This window comes from Podarcis muralis, chromosome 2 (genome assembly GCF_964188315.1).
Source record: "Podarcis muralis chromosome 2, rPodMur119.hap1.1, whole genome shotgun sequence".
Lineage (NCBI taxonomy): Eukaryota > Metazoa > Chordata > Lepidosauria > Squamata > Lacertidae > Podarcis > Podarcis muralis.
This window is the reverse complement of record NC_135656.1, coordinates 112823538-112845246: the sequence shown is the minus strand read 5'-3', so window position 1 is coordinate 112845246 and position 21709 is coordinate 112823538. Positions and strand designations below refer to the sequence as shown.

The 21709-nt window shown below is 48.5% G+C and overlaps 2 protein-coding genes across 2 annotated transcripts; both read left to right on the top strand.

Moving 5' to 3' along the window:
• The first annotated feature begins 1920 nt into the window (after positions 1-1920).
• Positions 1921-10002, top strand: LOC114590979 (zinc finger protein RFP-like). Its single transcript, XM_028717618.2, has 7 exons — positions 1921-2678; positions 3277-3372; positions 3641-3871; positions 4205-4227; positions 5643-5764; positions 6526-6558; positions 9147-10002. Exons 1-7 carry the CDS (start codon positions 2178-2180, stop codon positions 9644-9646), a joined length of 1506 nt encoding a protein of 501 aa, XP_028573451.2. The 5' UTR covers positions 1921-2177; the 3' UTR covers positions 9647-10002.
• Positions 10003-12748: 2746 nt separating this feature from the next.
• Positions 12749-20702, top strand: LOC144326119 (zinc finger protein RFP-like). The gene is made up of 7 exons (XM_077922215.1): positions 12749-13830; positions 14323-14418; positions 14971-15201; positions 15658-15680; positions 17073-17194; positions 17749-17781; positions 19371-20702. The coding sequence occupies exons 1-7, from the start codon at positions 13399-13401 to the stop codon at positions 19886-19888; spliced, it is 1455 nt and encodes a 484-aa protein (XP_077778341.1). The 5' UTR covers positions 12749-13398; the 3' UTR covers positions 19889-20702.
• Positions 20703-21709: the final 1007 nt, after the last annotated feature.

Sequence of the window (21709 nt, the reverse complement as noted above, 5' to 3'; positions counted from 1 at the left end):
AGACATAGGAGTGCCCTCTATTTCCTGGAGATAAAAAGGATTAGCTCACAGGTTTTGGCGATTGCGTAGAGAAAGGCCTTCTTCACACATATGGTTTTGGCCACTGGCTTAAACACCCTTTTAAAGTTGGTGAGACGAAGGGTTTGAGACCAAAAGCCCTTTCCTGTTGTTCACCTCCACAGCTTCAGCTTATTCAGAGGTAGACTGCCTCTGCACCAGGAGGTTTCATGGAGCAGGATGCTGTGCTCTGTCCCCTGTGACATTTCAGCCTTTTCCTCAGCTCTGGACTGCACATCTCCAACTCCATGATCTCCTGCCCTGTTCAAAGGGATGTATGGTGTGGGAGACAGGGAAAAAAGGATAAATGGCACACACAGAAGGAAGGAGGTGAAGGTGCTGTGTGCCAGCCCTTCCAGCCGGAGGAACTGATATCCTCTCTGCTGCGGTTCCTGCCAGGTTGGCTGTGAATAAAGTTCCTCTCCTCCATGACTTGACTGTGGATGAGCAGGCTGGTCTAGTCTATTCCTGAGGCCTTATGGGTAAACATGGTGGAGTTGGTGCAGCATCGGGGCAGACTTGAGAGCCAGCCAGTGGGGGGTTACTGTGGTCTACAGTGGTACCTCGGGTTAAGTATTTAATTTGTTCCAGAGGTCTGTTCTTAACCTGAAACTGTTCTTAACCTGAAGCACCACTTTAGTTAATGGGGCCTCCTGCTGCGGCTGCGCCACTGGAGCACAATTTCTGTTCTCATCCTGAGGTAATATTTGTTCTGTTCTCTTAACCTGAGGTAATATTTCTGGATTAGGTCCAGTCGTGACCGACTCTGGGGTTGAGGCGCTCATCTCGCTTTATTTTCTGAGGGATCCGGTGTACAGCTTCCGGGTCATGTGGCCAGCATGACTAAGCCGCTTCTGGCGAACCAGAGCAACGCATGGAAACGCCGTTTACCTTCCCACCAGAGTGGTACCTATTTATCTACTTGCACTTGGACGTGCTTTCGAACTGATAGGTTGGCAGGAGCAGGGACCGAGCAACGGGAGCTCACCCAGTCGTGGGGATTCGAACTGCCAACCTTCTGATCAGCAAGCCCTAGGCACAGCACCACCCGCGTCCCTATTTCTGGGTTAGCGGAGTCTGTAACCTGAAGCGTATGTAACTTGAGGTACCACTGTATAGAGATTCTCTTTCTCTCTCCAGCTGAATGGGGATCTAGAGTGTTTGATCCTGGCACTGAGTAATCAGGACAGATTTGGGATTCTGCTGGTTTCCCGCCCGCCTCGCTTCCCAGCAGTTCCCCTGGCAGAGTGGCAGAGCCAGTCTTGGGGGCAGAGTTGGGGGCTCCCAGACTGCTGTATCTGGGGGGCTTCAACCTCCATGTTGAGGCGACTGGCTCTGGGGGTGGCGGCTCAGGAATTCATGTCTGCCGTGACAACCGCGGGGCTGTCCCAAGAGGTTGCTGGCCTGATTAATATCGCCAGGTGCACACCAGATTAAGAGGAGAACCCTCACTTCAGCATGGATCAAATGAAACATCAGAGGAAAATGCTCAGAGCATCAACACTGAAATTCCCCCCCCCCCAAAAAAAGCCATGTGTTCTCTTTCTTTATGAGGAATATGTATCAGCCACCAAACAATAATACTTTATTATTCCATTATTATTATTATTATTATTATTATTATTATTATTATTATTTAATACTTTTTATGAAGATAAAAAAATCACAAGTAAAAAAGAGAGAAAACACTTCCCCCACACCAAAAGATAAAAAAATAAAAACTTCCATTGTTCATGTGAACGTAAACCCCTGTTTAAAAGGCAAGCAGCCACGCCCCCCGGCCACTCCGATTGGCCAGCCGGGGGGAGTGACGCGCCTAGGACTACCAATCACGCGGGCGACATCCCCCCGCCCACAGAGAGTTCACTCCTGCAACTCCGGAAGGGAAGAGGTTTTCTCTTCCTCTCCTTGGCTTGATTTAGCAAGGAGTTCTGCCCGTTCTCTTTGAAAAAGCAAATTTCAATGTCACAGAGACCCTGTCCTACTGCAATGCATGTCTCTAAGGCAGCCGAGATCCTGAATTTCCCTCCTTGAATTTCCTGGGTGGGGGAAGCAGAAACCCAGATCTCCACGTCTGCGGAGCGGAAGGGAAATCTGGAGTCACCCCCTGGAATCTCCTCATGGATAGGAAACGGAGACATCCATTCGCGCATGAAGAGCAAAGCAAACGAAAGCATCTCTCTCTTCCTGGCGAGGCATCAGCCATGGCTGCTTCTGGGGATCCCGTGCAGGATTTGTGCGAGGAAGCCACTTGCCCCATCTGCCTGGAGAGTTTCCGGGATCCAGTGATCATCCCGGAGTGCGGGCACAACTTCTGCCGAGCCTGCCTGATCCGGTGCTGGGGGGAATCCGAGGGAGAGGCTTCCTGCCCTCAGTGCCGAGAAATCCTTCAGCACAGGACCCTCATCCCCAATCGGCCGCTGGCAAATGTTTTGGAAAAACTCCGTCTTCAAGGTGAAAAGGGGGCAGAAGGAAAGGGGAAGATCTGCGAGAAGCACCAGGAGCCCCTGAAGCTCTTCTGCAAGGAGGACGAAAGCCCCATCTGTGTGGTGTGTGACAGATCCAAGGAGCACAAGGGCCACGAGGTGGTTCCTCTGGAGGAGGCGTCCCAGGAGTACAAGGTAGGAAATCTCTCTGGGTTTCCTTTGGGGATGGTGAGGGTGAAATAGCAACAGAGAAGGGGGTCCTGCAAGGAAACGCTTTAATGTATTCTCCCCTCCAGCAGCCAAAGAGTCACTCGCCAGCAGGAGCTTTTGTGCAGCCTTCTAAAAACTAAGCTTTGGAAACTCTGTTCAATAAACATTTCTTTTTTCCTTTCTGGGGATTACAGTGCCCCTAATGTTCCCCTGCTGGAGAAACTCACCCCCAGTTCATCCTCTGGTAGCAGCTCCCTTAGGAAAGGGCTGGAGGGAGGAGCAATGGAGGTGGCAGGGAAAGAATCACAGAATGGTGGAGATGGAAGGGACCCTGAGGGCCATCTAGTCCAACCCCCCGCAATGCAGGAATTCTGCCCACAGCCGTCCCTGGTTGGGCTCGAACCACCAACCTTCTGGTAAACAGCAAGACACACTGACCCATTGTGCCACAGGCTCCCAGGATGACGAAGGCAAAGACCACAGTCTTTGGGACAGGGAGCAAGCATGTGATTCAACTTTCCTGTTATTATGAATTCCAACAGAGAGAAAAAACAAGCAAACTTTGATTTTGTTTTGTTTTCAGGATCAGATCAGCACCTGCCTAGACAACATGAAGAAGGAGAGAGAGAAATTTCTGGTGTTTAAAGCAGACGCAGAAAAGGAAAGTCAAGACCTGCTTGTAAACATCATTGTTTCTTTTAAGATCTTCGGGGGGGGGGGGCAATGAATACAGAAAGTGGTTTCTTTTTGAACAGCCCTATCTCTCACAGAGCATGAAAGACCATTTAAAGGAGGGGGTGGGCTTGTAAGTTTTTACGGAGTTCTTTCTCTGCTGAATATGTCAGAAGTGGCCTTCCAAGGGAATTGGGATAACTGGCCTCTTCATCCTGCAGACTAGATGCCTGATATTGGCCCACTGTTCTCTTCTTTCGATCTCTTTGCTGCAGAAACAAACAGTTGTAGAGAGGGAAAAGATGGTGGCTGAGATCAGGCGACTGCACCAGTTTCTGGGAGAACAAGAGAAACGTATTCTGGCCCAGATGGCAGAAGTGGAGAAGGAGATTGCAGCCAAAAGGGAGGAGCGCCTGGCCAGACTCTCCAGGGAACTCTCCTCTCTTGACAGCCTCATCCGGGAGATGGAGGAGAAGCTTCAGGAACCAGAGAGTGAACTCCTGCAGGTGAGGCCTCATCCTGATGTGAGAGGGTGGAGTGTGATGCTTCAGACTATGGACATTTTTAGTCACATAAAAATGTTGCTGGAATGAAAACAGTACATGAAGGGTGAAAGGTGTCATTCCTGGGGACACAGAAGGGGCCCTGCTAGATCAAACCACAGGCCCCTTCATTCTAGCATCATGTTCTCTCATTGGCCAACCAGAGGTCTCTGAGAAGCCTAAAAAACAGCAGTGCTCTCCAATCCTGTGATCCCCAGCAGTTGCCACTCAGCTGTTTAGTATTTATAACTGACTGCAGAAACGGCTCCACTGACATCTTTCGTTCTTTCCCTCCAGGATATTGGAAGCTTCTTGCAGAGGTAAGTGATGGAAAAACCCCAGCTATTCCTTCTTCCCCCCCATTACATACTTCTCCCTTTTCCCTGATGGATTCATTTCCTCTGCAATAGATACAGAAAAGGGAGACATTCCAAAGGGGCTTCACTATAACTTACCCTTAAATATCCAGTGTATTTCTGGCTTCTGCAGGTTCTTCCTCAGACATAAGAAGGTGAGAAAGGGCCCTGCTGGATCCGGCCAGTGAAATTCCCCCCCCCCCCCCCAAAAAGCCACGTGTTCTCTGATTTTATGAGGAATATGTATCAGCCACCAAACAATAATAATTTAGCAGTATATAATGATAAAAAAAATCGCAAGTAAAAAGAGAGAAAACACTTCCCCCACACCAAAAGATAAAAAATAATAAAATTCCATGGTTCATGTTAATTTAAACTCCTGTTTAAATGGCAAGCAGCCAGTGACCCATCTAGTCCACCATCCTCTTTTCACAGTGCTTAACCAGATGCCAGTGTGAAACCCACGGTGATCAGGATCCGGGCCCCAGAGGACACTCCCCTCCTGTCGTTCAGAGGCACCACTGCCTTTGACTCAGCCATCGTGAAGAGCAGCCGCTGAGAGCCTTGTCCTCAAACAGCTTCATATTTTGAAAATCTTCCATGCTGAGAAAACACAGCTTTAATTTCTAATAGTTCTCTCCACTTTAAACATAACCACTGGGCTACAAAATATTAATAATTTTAATCATTTGGAATGCTTCACTGGTGTAGTCCTAAAATCTCTGCATAAGGTAAAGGTACCTCTGCCCGTACAGGCCAGTCTTGCCAGACTCTAGGGTTGTGCGCTCATCTCACTCTAGAGGCTGGGAGCCAGCGCTGTCCGGAGACACTTCTGGGTCACGTGGCCAGCGTGACATTGCTGCTCTGGCGAGCCAGAGCCGCACACAGAAACGCCGTTTGCCTTCCCGCTGGTAAGCGGTCCCTATTTATCTACTTGCACCCGGGGGTGCTTTCGAACTGCTAGGTTGGCAGGCGCTGGGACCGAGCAACGGGAGCGCACCCCGCCGTGGGGATTCGAACCACCGACCATGCAATAGGCAAGTCCTAGGCGCTGAGGTTTAACCCACAGCGCCACCCGCTGCATAAGGACCCATTATTGTTCACCTTTCTTCAAAAAAATGATATGCATATATCAGCTTATTTCCCTTCAATCTCATATTCATATATTTATTCCCATGTATTATGGAAGCAGGTGTGTATCGGTTTTTCTTCAACTTCTTCAATGCTTTTAGATCCACACGTCATCCAGATGCTCCCTTTTGCCATAGAACTCTGCTCTCAATTCTTCATGATAGATCCATGGTGCCTTCATCATCAGGATGAGCCTTGTCAGAAAGCTCCTTGCGTTGGAAGGATGGTGACTGTTCTTCTCCTCCCAGGTCTCAGGAGAAGGAGAACTTAGAGGATCCTCCTGTGGCTTTTCCTCCTGCCCTGAAGTGGAGGATCTGGGACGTCTGTGATATGAGTCTCTTCCTGGATGGAGTTATGAAGAAATTCAGAGGTAATAAAGAAGGGCTGAAAGTATTGTTAGCTGGATGTTTAGAAGTATTCACAACACTTCAAAGATCTAAATCTCTTCCTGAAGGGTATCATGAAGAAATTCAGAGGTAGTAAAGAAGAGCTGAAAATATTTTATACTGGATGTTTGAAATTGTTCATGAAAGGCTCCAAGTCATTAGCAGTGCCAGGAAAATGAGAGGGGTGACCTGGGGTGATTATGCAATCCCCAGGAATGTAAGCCTCCCTCAAGTGGTGAGTGTCTGTAAAAAGTTGTACTTGACTTCTGCACATCTCTCAGCCAGACTTTGGGTGCTTTCACACATCTCACTTTTCAGGCATTTCTCCTGTTCCTTTGGCCCTGAGATTGATGTAAGGGGGGCAGAAGGAGGGGGGCTGTCCAGGAGCCAGCCAGGAGCAGAGGGGACTGGGGTTGAGGGCTCCCATCCTGGAACGGGGGTGTCTGGACCTTGTTGTTGATGGGGAGATCTTCTGGGGGTCCTGCTCCTCCTCCCAAGATTTGGGCAGGTCTGAACCTTGACATCACCCCTGCCCTGGTTATGCAGGGAAAGCCAGCATGGAGACCTTCAAATAGTTTTAACTACAACTCCCATAATCTCCAGCCGGCGTGGCCAGTGGTTAGAGATGATGGGACTTGTAGTCCACAACACCTGGCTACAATCTCATGAGCTCATATTGTTCATTCCAGGTTTGTTGTCTGAATGATGTTGTGGTGCTAATTCTCTGTTCTCTTTTCTCTCCCAGACACTGTGGAAAATGGACTGCAGCTGCGAAAAGGTACATTTCCGAGTTAAGCAGAGGCACAAATTCGGGAGAGATGGTATCCGCTTCTCAAAAGACCAGGCCACTGCAGCTCTTCCTTCCATGCCTTATTTCCCCTTATTTCCCAGAGGCATCTGTTCCGTGAGAGCAGCATGCTGGCCTAGAGGGGTTCTTGGCCTGATCCTGCAGACTCTTAGGAAGCCCCCAGCCCAGGAAGGCTGGCTTTTCTGTGCCCAATCTCCATAAGACACAGGGGTGGTGTGAACCCAAAGGCTCCCGGCACATGAGGGGGAAATATCCCTTTGAGCCATACAGGGTCCCCACCCCTTTTATGTAAGAGTGGGAAATGCATGAACACAAATAGCTCAGAAAATGGCTGCAACAACCTTTGGGGGGCGAGAAGGTGAATGGGTTCTGATGTCAGTGGAGGGAGCTGGGGGCTGCCTGAGTGTAAACTCCAGGGGTCCAGCGTCCCTGCAAGATGGGGGTCTTGTATTGGATGGGAGACATGGCTTCTCTGCTTAAACTACTTCTCTGCTTAAACGTGGGTGGCGCTGTGGGTAAAACCTCAGCGCCTAGGACTTTCCGATCGTCAGGTCGGCGGTTCGAATCCCCGCGGTGGGGTGCACTCCCGTTGCTCGGTCCCAGCGCCTGCCAACCTAGCAGTTCGAAAGCACCCCTGGGTGCAAGTAGATAAATAGGGACCGCTTACTGGCGGGAAGGTAAACGGCATTTCCGTGTGCTGCGCTGGCTCACCAGATGCAGCTTGTCACGCTGGCCACGTGACCCAGAAGTGTCTCCGGACAGCGCTGGCCCCCGGCCTCTAGAGTGAGATGGGCACACAACCCTAGAGTCGGACACGACTGGCCCGTACGGGCAGGGGTACCTTTACCTTTACCTTTAATGTGTAAGAGTGGGAATGCATGAACAGAAATAGCTCAGAAAATGGCTGCAACAACCTTTGGGGTCTGGAAGGTAAATGGGTTCTGATGTCTGTGGAGGGAGCTGGGGGCTGCCTGAGTGTGAACTCCAGTGGTCCAGCTTCCCTGCAAGATTGGGGGTCTTCCCTCAGCTTTTGTATCGGAGGGGAGACATGGCTTCTCTGCTAAAACAAGAGAAACCTGAATAAACTTAAAAGAGGAGGGCAGAATTGCACCACAGACCAGGGGAAAAGGCTCAGTGGGAAGACAGAAGTCTAGTCTGGCCTGATCCTGGACACCACAAAAAGCGAATCATAAGAGCTGGAAAAGGTGCCATAGATGGCAGCATAAAGGAAACTCTTACTATTTTTTTTTTTAAATATCTTTGATTCTTCTAGACAACAGCAGTGAGTAAAATGCATAAAGGCTAATCAAGACAATAAGAAACTAGAAAAACCCATTACATAAAAAAAAAGACTAATAGCACTGGCAACATCCCACATCAGACTTAATCTCCAAAGGCCACTGTGCAAATGTGTGTCTGTAAAAAGAAATCACTTGACTAACGGGGGGGGGGGGGGACGACAGCACTTCAGAGCAGATCTTCTTTCTAATGTCCACCAGCCTGACCAAGTTTAAATGGGCTTCTCCTGATGCTTCTACATCCCACTTTTCCCATAAATGTGAGGAACAGAGAAGAAAAAGATGAATCATATAGCCAATCAGGTCTGGGGAGCCAGGGTGGGGTCTTTGCGTTGAAGGTGACAGGTGGGAATGGCACTTCCTAGGTTTTACTGAGTTTGGCTTTCACACACACACACAAAATGTAATAGATGTCAATTTGAAAGAAAGAATTATCCCTTTTCTGCATCGCTCTTACTAAATCGCAAGTGATAATCAAGTTAGTTCTTGGCTGACTGCTCATACTTTGACCAAAGGCCCACACTGCAGAACATGGGGGGGAGTCCCTCAGAAGGTGGTGGACTCTCCTTCCTTGGAGGTTTTTAAGCAGAGGTTGGGTGGCCCCCTGTGGTGGGTGCTTTAGTTGGGATCCCTGCATTGCAGGGGGTTGGTCTCGATGGCCCTTGGGGTCCCTTGCAGCTCTACAATTATACGATGCGCTTTCAAGAATCCCAAGCAGGACATTTCACACAAGGGGGTTCCGGGTAGCCTAACCACTTTCTTGCTTTTTCTAAACTACCTGGAAGGATTAAACATTAAACTGGTTAGAAAAAGAGTGAGAGCACTTGCTGCCAGTTTTACCTGGTATGTCAAGCATGGTCTGTGATGTGAAGTAGAAGATTAAGATGTGAATTAGGGAGTCCCTGCTTTGACTCCCTTCTGCCATGAACTGTGGGGGGTGGGGGTGGCCGTAGACAAGCCACTGCCTCTCAGCCTCAGTTTTCCCATCTGAAAAATGGGCATAGTAAGATTGACTCAACTTACAGGGTCTTTGCAAGGGTTCTATGTAGATAATGTGTGCTAAGTACTTCGTACCCTTGGAAGAACTGCAGATGTTTCAAGAAGCATTTTTAAGAACTTGATGGACATCCCTGTCTCGAATGCAAAGCCATGGAGTCCCTGTTCATTTCAGAGGGGATGCTATTTCTGTCACGTGCCTAAAGGAAAGTCAGCTTCCCCGTTGACGTCGTTTCTCTTCTCTTTCCTCATCTGCCCCCACAGAAAACGTAACTTTGGATCCAGACACAGCAAATCCCTACCTCATCCTGTCTGAGGATCGAAAGAGTGTGAGAGAGGGAGACTTCTATCAAGACCTGCCAGACAACCCTGAGAGATTTGACACACATGGCTTTGTGCTGGGATGTGAGGGTTTCACATCAGGCCGACATTTCTGGGAGGTCACTGTGGGAAGAGAGGAGGGGTGGGGGGTGGGGGTGGCCAGGAAGTCTGTGAAGAGGAAGGGTGTTGTGTCTTTTGATGCTACGGAGGGGATCTGGTGTTTCGGGAACTGGGTCTTTGGGTACGACCCCATTGAGGCCCCTGTTCCAAGTGAGAAGCCCAAGAGGATCCGAGTGGCCCTGAACTGTGAAGGGGGACAGATGTCCTTTTACGATGCTGATACTGCAGCCCCCCTCTACACGTTCCCTGCAGCCTCCTTCTCAGGAGAGACCCTCCAGCCCTTGTTTTACGTGAGGAAAAACGAGAACCTGACACTCTCTTGATTGAGGGTGCAGACAGGCAAGCGTATATTCATTGCCATTATGACCTATTCAGTCTTCCCTTCAAGATTGAGCTTACAAGCACTTGAGAAACCATATTTGCAGAACTGTGATTGGCCATCCCTTGTGTCTATCATGATGCAGCTCTCTATTCCTGGGCCAGCTTTTTAAATGACACTGATTGATTGGGTCCCCTGTCAATCTCCAGACATAGGAAAAACATAGGAACTAACCCTACACACATTCCTGTTTCAATGTAGTTCTCTCTCTAACCCCCAACTCTGACTTAAGATTTCTAGAGACAGTACCATCATTTTTTCTGAATAAAATCAGAATTATGCAAAGAGCATCACTTAAAACCTTTCTCAGCCTCAATCCTGTTCTCAGATTCCCTTTTCCTCCTCCAAAATCTCCACTGGCCAGGGAGATGGAAGTTCCAAAATCCCTTTTTTTGCTACTCCTCAGGGAAGCTTATGTGGCAATTCAGCAAAATCTCTATATCCAAAGAGACTTGTTTGCTAGTTGAGTACAGATTGCACCCTGGAGCCATTCCTCAAAACAAATTAATAAATAGAAAGAACATGAGAGACCTCATGGGTGGGGGGGGGGGGCATTGGCAGTGGGGAAAAGAGTTTCTAAGTCCACCTTGCTTCCCGGCCTCTAGAAAGGTCAAGATCTCTGGCTTTGGACAAGTAAGGATGGTTGCTTGGGGGGCATTTTCGAGGGTCTTCCTGACTTATGCAATATTGCCCTTGCATGCACAAAGAGTCGGACACACCTAAACAGCAACAAAAATGCTGACCCCAGGAATGTAACCCCCCACGTAGGTCTTGGGCCTCGAGGGAACAAAATCCTCTCTGACAATGAAGAGCCTCTGTCAGAGGTTCTGAATGACAATCTAGACTAGAGAATGTTAGGGGTGGGGGGTAAATTCCCATGTATACAATTATTTTCTCCAAGGTGCTTCGTAGTGAATATTCAGATTGTTGTTGTTTAGTCGTGTCCGACTCTTCGTGACCCCATGGACCACAGCACGCCAGGCACTCCTATCTTCCACAGCCTCCCGCAGTTTGGTCAAACTCATGTTGTGTCCCCCCCCCCGCAAGTTTTTAGGCAATCTATGGATCTGAGGATACCCACCCCCAACAGGTTTTTACTGTTTCCCCCGTGACGCCTCATCCCTTCCGCTCTAGACTGGACATCTCCAACTCCACAGAAATCCTGCCCTGTTCAAAGGAAAGTATGGTGTGGGAGACGGGGGGGGGGGGGAAGGATCAGGGACCCACAGCAGAGGCAGGTGGGGGGTATTACGTGTGCCAGCCCTCCCTCTGACCTGAGGAACTGATATCCTATCAGCCAGACCAGAGGACCACGACTGCTGCGGTTCATGCCAGGTTGCCTGTGAATAAAGCTCCTCTCCTCCATGACTTCATTGTGGGTGAGGAGGCCGGTCTGGTCTGTATTCCTGAGACCTGGATGGGAAAACAAGGTGGAGTTGGTCTCGCCCAGTTGTGCCCACCTGGCTACTCAGGGCAGAATCAGGGCAGACTTCAGAGCCAGTGAGTGGGGGGTTGCTGTGGTCTAGAGAGATTCTCTTTCTCTCTCCAGATGAATGGGGATCCTACAGTGTTCGTTCCTGGCACTGGGTAATTAATTGGGACAGATTTGGGATTCTGCTGGCTGCTTCACTTCTCAGCAGTCCCCCTGGCAGAGTGGCAGAGCCAGTCTTGGTGGCAGAGTTGAGGGCTCCCAGACTGCTGCATCTGGGGGGCTTCAACACCCATGTTGAGGCAACTGACTCTGGGGGTGGTGGCTCAGGAATTCATGGCTGCCTTGACAACTGTGGGGCTGTCCCAACATGCTGTTGGCCTGATTAATATCGCAGGTCGCACTCTGGCTCTTGTCTTTTCGACTGGGAAGGAAGAGAGTGATCTGAAACTGGGAAAAAACAAAACAAAAAAAAAATTCCTTCCAGTAGCACCTTAAAGACCAACTAAGTTAGTTCTTGGTATGAGCTTTCGTGTGCATGGTATCTGAAGAAGTGTGCATGCACACGAAAGCTCATACCAAGAACTAACTTAGTTGGTCTTTAAGGTGCTACTGGAAGGAATTTTTTTTGTTTTGTTTTGACTATGGCAGACCAACACGGCTACATATCTGTAACTGAAACTGGGAGATATTGACCTCAGTCTGTTGTCCTGGTCAGATCACTTCCTGTTGAAATTAGGCTTTTTCAGCACCTTTTCCCCTCTGCAGAGGTGGGGCACCCATGAGAATGGTCCGCCCTCAGAGGCTGGAGGATTTTCCGGCTGATATGACTGGCACTTCCCTGGTCAGGATCCCTCTCCCTTTCCCACTTTGTGAGTCCATTTGGCCTGGTATAGTACTCTCGAGCTGTGCAGGTTACAGTTATCATTATAATCCTCATTAATATTGGCTTAATGAAAACAACACAAACGTTAGTGTGTCTGTTGGGATAAACTGCTGCTTGTGCTACTTTTTTGTTGTCCTCCTGGAACTATTAGGCTGGCTATGGGCCTGAGGACATCCACCCCAAAAGAACTGTCCCCTCAGCTCTTTATTCAGTTAAAGACCCTTCTGCAAAATGTCAACACAAAATGTCAGCAGGAATCATAATCCACAAGGTTCCAGAATATGAAACAGAAAACAATTTTGGGTGGATCTGTAATGGCCTCAAATGTTTTGTCTTCATTTTTACACTTGAACATAGACCCCAATTAAGAAGAGCGCAATCACTTCGGCATGGATCAAATGAAATGTTAGAGGAAAATGTTCAGAGCATTGACACTGAAATTTTTTTTAAACTGATTTTAAAAGAATTTTATGAGGGATGTGCCAACCACCGAACAATAATAATTCAGCAGTATAGTGGGTTACATACGCTTCAGGTTACATACGCTTCAGGTTACAGACTCTGCTAACCCAGAAATAGTACCTCGGGTTAAGAACTTTGCTTCAGGATGAGAACAGAAATTGTGCTCTGGCGGCGGCAGCGGGAGGCCCCATTAGCTAAAGTGGTGCTTCAGGTTAAGAACAGTTTCAGGTTAAGTACGGACCTCCAGAACAAATTAAGTACTTAACCCAGTGGCGTAGCGTGGGTTGTCAGCACCCGGGGCAAGGCAAGTAATTTGCGCCCCCTAACCCGTGGATTTGCCCTAACCCCAGATGTTGCGCCCGGTGCGGCCGGCCCCCCCTGCACCCCCCACGCTACGCCACTGACTTAACCTGAGGTACCACTGTATATAAAGATTAAAAAATCACAAGTAAAAAGAGAAAGAACTCTTCCCCTCACCAAAAAATAAAAAAGAAAGATAAATGATTCCATCCATGTTAATTTTTCTGAGAGGATGGACAGACTGGAGATGGGATCAGTGGATGTAAAAAAAGCGGGAAGAAGCTGGACCTGAAAACAGCTTTAAAATTCCCCAGGTCGGTGGCTGCTGAGGGGTCTCCAATTGTCCCGTGATTGTGCCCTGAAGCTGGAAAGATTTAAAAATGAATTTCCATATCAAAGACTTAAATCCAGTTAAATCCACGTCTCAAAGGCAGCAGAGATCCTGAGTCACCCTGCTTGGGTGGGGCACGCAATATGCCAGATCTCCTTTCTAACTCCACATCTGCAGTGCAAGGAAATTTTGAGTCACCCCCTGGAAAGGAAATGGAAACACATCCATTCGCGCGCGAAAAGCAAAGAAAAGTGATCCAAGCTCTCTCTTCCTGGCGAGGCAGCAGCCATGGCTGCTTCTGGAGGTCCCGTGCAGGATCTCTGCGAGGAAGCCACCTGCCCCATCTGCCTGGAGTATTTCAGGGATCCGGTGATCATCCCGGAGTGCGGGCACAACTTCTGCCGAGCCTGCCTGATCCAGTGCTGGGGGGAATCCGAGGGAGAGGCTTCCTGCCCTCATTGCAGGGAAATCATTCAGCACAGGAACCTCATCCCCAATCGGCCGCTGAAAAATGTTGTGGAAATACTAGTAGCCGAGAAAGTCTCCCTTCCAGGGGAAAAGGGGGCAGAAGGAAAGGGGAAGATCTGCGAGAAGCACCAGGAGCCCCTGAAGCTCTTCTGCAAGGAGGAAGAAGCCCCCATCTGTGTGGTGTGCGACAGGTCCAAGGAGCACAAGAAACATGAGGTGATTCCTCTGGAGGAGGCGTTGCAGGAGTACAAGGTGGGAAACTGCAGTGGGTCTCGATTTGGGGTGCAGTGGGGAGACATAGGTGTGCACAAGGGAGACTTGAAACAAAATGTTTTACTACACACACACACCAGACAAGAGAAAATCTCCAGGAAGAGATCCTGGGCTGCTTCACAGGGGCCAAATTATGGGATGCAGAAGGGTGACCCAAGCATACTACAGTGGTATCTCAAGTTAAGTACTTAATTCGTTCTGGAGGTCCGTACTTAACCTGAAACTGTTCTTAACCTGAAGCACCACTTTAGCTAATGGGGCCTCCCGCTGCTGCTGCTGTGCTGCCGGAGCACAATTTCTGTTCTCATCCTGAAGCAAAGTTCTTAACCTGAAGCACTATTTCTAGGTAAGCTGAAGCGTATGTAACCTGAAGCGTATGTAACCCGAGGTACCACTGTATTTAACTTGCCTATTATCGGTATACTAAAACGTTTGTTTTTAAAGAAAGGAACCAAACTGTTTTCTCTTCAGGATCAGCTCTGCAAGTGGATAGAAATTCTGAAGAAGGAGACGCGGGAAACTCTGGCAGTTAAAGCAGACTTTGAGAAGGAAAGCCAAGACCTGCTTGTAAGATTTGCTCTTCCCGGGGTGTGGAAAAGTGCCATATATTTCAGAATCGCTGTCTGAAATCCAGAAAGGGGTGTATGTGTGTGTGAGAGAGGGGTGTGTGTTATCTAATGCACCCCCTTACTATTTATAATGGCCTGATTGCCCACAGAACATGAGATAGCATGGGGTGAGGGGTGATTGTAAGCTTGCTTCTGAATATTGGTGCGAATGTCAGATGTGCCCTTCCAAAGGAATTCTCAAAACTGATCTCTTGAGTCTGCAAAGCCTCACTCTTGGTTCCTGAGACTCATCCGCGGTTCTCACCTTTTCACTTTACAGTGGTACCTCGGGTTAATAACTTAACTCGTTCTGGAGGTCCGTTCTTAACCTGGAACTGTTCTTAACCTGAGGGACCACTTTAGCTAATGGGGCCTCCCGCTGTCACCGCATGATTTCTGTTCTCATCCTGAGGTAAAGTTCTTAACCCGAGGTACTATTTCTGGGTTAGTGGAGTCTGTAGTCTGTAACCTGAAGCGTCTGTAACCCGTGGTACCACTGTATTTGTTGCAGAAACGAACAGAAGCAGAGAGGGAAAAGATGGTGGCTGAGTTCAGACGGCTACGACAGTTTCTGGAAGCACTAGAGAAAAATCTCCTGGCCCGGATGGCAGAGGTGGAGAAGGAGGTTGCCAGGAAAAGCGAGGATCACCTGGCCAGCCTGTCAGAGAAGCTCTCCTCTCTTGAAAACCGCATCAAGGTGATGCAGGAGAAGTTTCAGCAGCCAGCCAGCCAACTCCTGCAGGTAAAGTCTGGTTCTGAAGTGACAGAGTGGAGTGTACCAATTCACATTACAAACAGGGAGGTGCCATTTTTGAAATCTCCCCCACCCACACAAAAAAGTAGCCAGTCAGGGGAGGAAGGCTGAACTGGTACACATTATCCCAGTCTTCAACACTTTCCAGCCTGAAACTCACTTTTAAACCAAACATGCATTTTTTTAAAAAAAAAACTTGCCCCTGCACAAATGGCTGTACTTTGCCATTTGACTCACTTATCTTACGATTATAGATGTGTGTGTATTTGATGGGGAAGGTTTGGTTTTGCACTTGGCATATATGTGTGTGTGTGTGTGTGTGTGTGTGTGTGTGTGTGTGTGTGTGTGTGCCTGTTTCTTCAGCTGTTGAGCGTTTGAAATAGACCCACTCCATGTTACACAGGGAAATGTCTCCACTGAATCTCCCTTTTTATTTCCCTCTAGGATATCAGAAGCTTCTTACAGAGGTAAGCACAAATTTCTCCTAGGATCACTGCTGGGGAGCAGACCCAACTCAGGCGTAGGAAACTATAGGAATATGTTAAGGAGGAGAGTGAAACAACAGCGACCTTACTATATAGTGGACATGGGGGATTTCAACTTTTCCCATATCTGTCGGAACTCAAACGCTGCCAAGAAATTAAGGTCCCACAAATTCCTCCATTGTCTTGCTGACAATTTCGTTTTCTAGAAGGTGGAAGCAGCAACAAGGGGATCATCTATCCTGGACCTGGTCCTCACCAGCAAGGAGGAACTGATCTGTTCTGTGATGCTAGGATTCTAATTAAGATTCGACACCTACATAGAACTGCAGAGTTGAAAGGGACCCTGAGGGTCACCCAGTCCAGCCCCCTGCAATGCAGGAATCTCAACTAACTCATAGAGTACATATAGGCCATCCAACCTCTGCTTAAAAATCTCCAAGGAGAAAGAGTCCACCACCTCCTGAGAGAGTCTGTTCTGCCGTCGTACAGCTCTTACTGCCAGAAAGTTCTTCCTTAGTTGGAAACTCCTTTCTTGTAATTTGAAGCCAGTGTGGTGTGGGAGCCACTGTGGTGTAGTGGTTAAGGGCGGTGGACTCGTAATCTGGTGAACTGGGTTCGCTTCCCCGCTCCTCCACATGCAGCTGCTGGGTGACCTTGGGCCAGTCACACTTCTCTGAAGTCTCTCAGCCTCACTCACCTCACAGAGTGTTTGTTGTGGGGGAGGAAGGGAAAGGAGAATGTTAGCCGCTTTGAGACTCCTTAGGTAAAGGTCCAGTCGTGGCCGACTCTGGGGTTGCGGCGCTCATCTCGCTTTACTGGCCGAGGGAGCTGGCGTACAGCTTCTGGGTCATGTGGCCAGCATGACTAAGCCGCTTCTGGCGAACCAGAGCAGCGCATGGAAACGCCGTTTACCTTCCCACCGGAGCGGTACCTATTTATCTACTTGCATGTTGACGTGCTTTCAAACTGCTAGGTGGGCAGGAGCAGGGACCGAGCAACAGGAGCTCACCTCGTCGCGGGGATTCGAACCGCAGACCTTCTGATCGGCAAGTCCTAGGCTCTGTGGTTTAACCCACAGGGGCACTCGCATCCCTTTGAGACTCCTTAGGGTAGTGATAAAGCGGGATGTCAACTCCAAACTCCTCCTCCTCCTCTTCTTCTTCTTCTTGTCTTACCCTTCAAAGCAGGAGGAAACAAGCTTGCTCCATCTTCCATGTAACAGCCCTTTAGATATTTGAAGATATCCTCTCAGTCTCATCTTTACCGAGTTAAACATGCCCAACTCCTGCAACCGTTCCTCATAAGGCACGTGGCTTTACAGAGAGCTGCTCTTCATTGGAAGGATGGTGGGTTGATGATGGTCTTCTCCCCCAGGTCTCGGGCAAAGCAGAACTTGGTGGTTCCTCCTGTGGCTTTTCCCTCTGCCCTGAAGTGGAGGATCTGGGACTTCTGCGATATAAATCCCTTCCTGATGGGTGTCATGAAGAAATTCACAGGTAATGAAAAAGAGCTGCAAGGTTCATGTTAAAAATTGTGCACGAATGCCTCAAGGTCATTTGTAATGTGAGCAAGGCTGGGAAATAGAATAATTAGGCAATGAAACGGCAAATATATTTACTGTATTTTTCGCTCTATAAGACGCACCAGACCACAAGACAATCTGTTAACACAGAGGAGCTAAACAGCCAACAAACAGTCACATCTCCCTCTTTACAAGGGCACAGTACTAGGCTACCGGTAGAATCCCTCCTTCCAGCTGCAGGGAGGCCCAAGGACGAGCTTAGGTCAGTATTGAATGAAAGGTTAATTGCACAAGGCCAGCTCCAGCTCCTAAATCCCAATTCTTACACATTTCCACTAAAGGGTCATCTAGTCCAACCCCTTGCAAAGCAGGATTTTTTTGCCCAACATGGGTCTTGAACCCGTGACCTTGAGATTAAGAGTCTCGCGCTCTACTGATAGAGCTACCAAGGCTCATGTTATCATTACCAGATTTCTGACCGGGAATGGTGGTGTGGCACTGAGTCTCTGTTCCCCTTTCCTTCTCCAGAATCTCTGCGGTCAGGACTTCAGCTGAGAAAAGGTAAATTTCCAAGTCTGTTTGGGGTGAGGAGCTCCAAGAGATCTCCTTCAGAAGGGGGTCGTTGGAGGCGCATTTCACGTTCTCATATCTGTGTCCCTTCACCAATAAAGACTGGCAGAACATAGGTGGTGGCAGCACACAGCTTAAACGATCCCGCAGGTGGATCCACTGCCCCACATCAGAGAGATCTCCCCCCATATGCTTTAAGCTCAAAGAACCCAAATTCTGTTGCGTGTCCTCTTCTGCCTGTGACTCACTCAGCTGTGTTTTTTTCTTCATGCACAGACAATAAGATTATATCCTCCTTAGCCATGAGTCCAGACATGTTCGCTTTCAAGACCTCTCAGATATTTCTTTGTTATTTTGTCAGGAATGTTCTTAACCAAAAAAGGAAGGCAGCAACTCTGCTGGGGCTGGAGCTCCATTAACTCCTCCTAATCTAACTCCTAATGGGATGTGGGTGGCGCTGTGAGTTAAACCACAGAGCTTAGGACTTGCCAATCAGAAGGTCGGTGGTTCGAATCCCCGCGACGGGGTGAGCTCCCTTTGCTCTGTCCCTGCTCCTGCCAACCTAGCAGCTCGAAAGCACATCAAAGTGCAAGTAGATCAATAGGTACCGCTCCAGCGGGAAGGTAAACACCGTTTCCGTGCGCTGCTCTGGTTCGCCAGAAGCGGCTTAGTCATGCTGGCCACATGACCCGGAAGCTGTACGCCGGCTCCCTTGGCCAATAAAGCGAGATGAGCGCCGCAACCCCAGAGTCGGCCACGACTGGACCTAATGGTCAGGGGTCTCTTTACCTTTAACATTAACTCCTAATCTCATAAAATGAGGGAGGCAGTGCAGGATGTGGAGGCAGAAACCTGGTCTTGTCCTGGACATTTTATCCTGGACATTTTAGGAGCAGGTGGGTATAGCAGGGCTGGGTGGTATATCAATATATTGTCCAAAAGTGGTTTGAAATCCATATTGTGATAATTGGTTTCATAATTTTTGACCTGGTAATATATCACGAATCACAATGTGCTATGCAAAAAACACAGGGAAGGAATGCCAATGCTTCTCTCACTTCCGGCTGCCCCTGTTAACTCTGCCAGCTCAAACACTCCTTTGCCTCATGTAGGGGGCAGCGAATCTCAAGAGTGGGTGCCAGCAAAAATCGCGATGTGGGAAAAACCGTGAAGCCAGCTCAAGCTCCATCCTTATTTCAGACATTGTGATATATCAGTATATTGCAATGTTTAGCTGGTGATATATCGCGATCTTGAAAACCAGGTACAGTGGTACCTTGCTTCTCAAACTTAATCCGTTCCAGAAGTCCGTTCCAAAACCAAGGTGCGCTTTCTCATAGAAAGTAATGCAAAATGGTTTAATCTGTTCCAGTATCGTCCAGCCCTAAAGTGCATCTGCCCCCAGGAGCCTGCTGGCCTGAGGCAACTGCCTCACCACGCCTCTTGGGCAGGCCGGCATTGAAGTCTTGTTGACAAAATAAGGAAGCGCTTTCCCCTGCCATATGTTTAGACGCAATCCAATCTCCCAGCTGACATTGCTGGTCTTCTCTTTCCTCCCCTGACCCCCCACCCCACTGCAGAGAACGTAACTTTGGATCCAGGCACAGCCCATTCCCTGCTCATCCTGTCTGGAGATCTTAAGAGTGTGAGGAAGGGAGAAAGGCATCAAGACATACAAAACAACCCAAAGAGATTCGACTACCAATACTACGTGCTGGGACGTGAGGCGTTCAGGGAAGGCAGACGTTTCTGGGAAGTGGCTGTGGGGAGCGAGGGGGAATGGGCCGTGGGGGTGGCCAGAGAGTCTGTGAAGAGGAAAGGCGAGTTCATCCCGGGTCCCAAGGAAGGGTTCTGGCGCATAGGGAAGTGGAGTGATCAATACAGGGTCTCCACCCGCAATGGACACCCTGTTTCGATTCTGGGTGGGGAGCCCAAGAGGATCCGAGTGGCCCTGAACTGTGAAGGGGGACGGGTGTCCTTTTACGATGCAGATACAGCAGTTCTTCTCCACTCATTCACAGAAGCCTCTTTCTCTGGAGAGACCCTCCAGCCCTTCTTTTACGTGAGCAAGAAAGGCGTCTTGAAACTCTCTGCCTAAGGGTGGAGACAGATGGGCTGCACTCACTGCACTGATACAGCTTCCTCCCTGGCAGTGGCGGGCTTTGGCAACCTTTAATAACGGTGCCCTAAGCAAGGTCAAAATTTGCCAACCTCAGATGGTTTTTCTCAATTGCGGGCATTCTCAATTTTGCGCCCCCTTCAGCTCAGTGCCCTGTTCAGGGGAACCACCCACACTACCCGAAATGCAGGATCAAACCCACAAGGTTACTTCAACCCTGAGGAGCCATAGGTTGCTGCAGAATGATTGGCTGGCCCATGTGGCATTGACGATGCCACACCTCCTTTTCAGCCCAGTTCTGTACAAGGGGTGCTACCCAACTGAGCAGACCCCTTTGCATTGTTTGACAAAGTTGGCCATGTTTATTAACTTCAAAGGGTATACTCTGAATTGCTTTGGGCACCACCCACAGCAATGATTTTGGCTGGCTCTTGGGTCAATCCAGAAGACTGTCAAAAGCATTTTAGTGCCAACTTCTCCTAATAAACACATGCCTATATGCAGTTTTGACCAATGTACACATTCCCCCCCCCCCAATATATTTCTCCTAGCATAATGCATCTTTGTGTGTTATTTTCACAACAATATTCACTTTCACGCTGCCAGTTTTTTGAGCACTTTCACCCAATAAACGTATTATTGTGAGCATAGGTTTGGCTTGGGAAATGGCATTGCAATATTTGGATATATGCACATTTCAATGGATAGCTATGTTTTAGGTTGTCAGGTTGCTATTGGAATGTGTGGATCAGATTGATTCAGTTTTCAGTACGTTCTTTTTTTAATTATTTTTTAAAACATTTTATTTTTATTAAAGATTTGTTGGTTTACAAAAGTATGCGCAATGTCTCTTTTTTCAAGTTACGTTTTCTACAGATCAGTTTCATTTGTTGGGACATTAGTGTTACATTAGGAAGAAAAGGGGGAAAGAGATGGAAGGGGGCATGGTGAGTGGTGGTGGGGTGGAAAAGCTTCCATTCTACTTAGTGTATGTGTGGGGTTTTGTGTCAGCGTCGCTTGTGCAGGTTCTCTTTACTATTCACTTGTACAGTGGTACCTCTGTTTGCGAACGCTTCTGGTTACACACGCTTCGGGTAATGAGCTCTGCTAACCCAGAAGTATGTGCTCCTGGAAGCAAACTTTGCCCCCAAATGCAAGCCGAAATTGCGCACCAGAGGTGCATGCGCAGCAGGAGATGCCATTAGCGAAAGCGTTCCTCAGGTTGAGAATGGTTTCCGGTTACGAACGGACCTCCGGAACGGATTAAGTTTGTGACTGGAGGTACCACTGTATTCCTTTGGTGGTGAGGGAGGTTGGGGTTGGCCTAGGGGGATTAAGGAGGCAGAGGAAATATTTACAGTGGTACCTCTGGTTGCGAATGGGATCCGTTCCGGAGGCCCCTTCGCAACATGAAAAGAACACAACCCACAACCGTGCATCTGCACACGTGCGGGTTGCGATTTACCGCTTCTGCGCATGTGCGCGATGTCATTTTGCACATCTGCGCATACGTGAGCAACAAAACCCAGAAGTAACCCTTTCCGGTACTTTCAGATCACCGCAGGACATAACCTGGAAGAACGTAACATGAAGCGGACATAACATGAGGTATAGCTGTAGGTTTTTTTAGGAGAGCCAATATGACTTCTGGATTGCTCTCATGTACTGTTTTAGACATGTGGTTTATATACTTATGTATGTGTGTTTATCTTGTGCAATTATCAACAATTATTCTATATTTGAGACGTTAGAATTCCTGTAACATGTGGCACCTAAAGCTATATAATGATGGTGCCAGAT

Coding starts and splice junctions, on each gene's coding strand:
- LOC114590979 (XM_028717618.2), top strand. CDS start 2,178: ATGGATAGGAAACGGAGACATCCATTCGCGCATGAAGAGCAAAGCAAA. Junction 4,228..5,642: donor ATTGGAAGCTTCTTGCAGAG/GTAAGTGATGGA, acceptor TTCTCCTCCCAG/GTCTCAGGAGAAGGAGAACT. Junction 5,765..6,525: donor AGTTATGAAGAAATTCAGAG/GTAATAAAGAAG, acceptor TTTCTCTCCCAG/ACACTGTGGAAAATGGACTG.
- LOC144326119 (XM_077922215.1), top strand. CDS start 13,399: ATGGCTGCTTCTGGAGGTCCCGTGCAGGATCTCTGCGAGGAAGCCACC. Junction 13,831..14,322: donor AGGCGTTGCAGGAGTACAAG/GTGGGAAACTGC, acceptor TTTTCTCTTCAG/GATCAGCTCTGCAAGTGGAT. Junction 14,419..14,970: donor AGGAAAGCCAAGACCTGCTT/GTAAGATTTGCT, acceptor TATTTGTTGCAG/AAACGAACAGAAGCAGAGAG.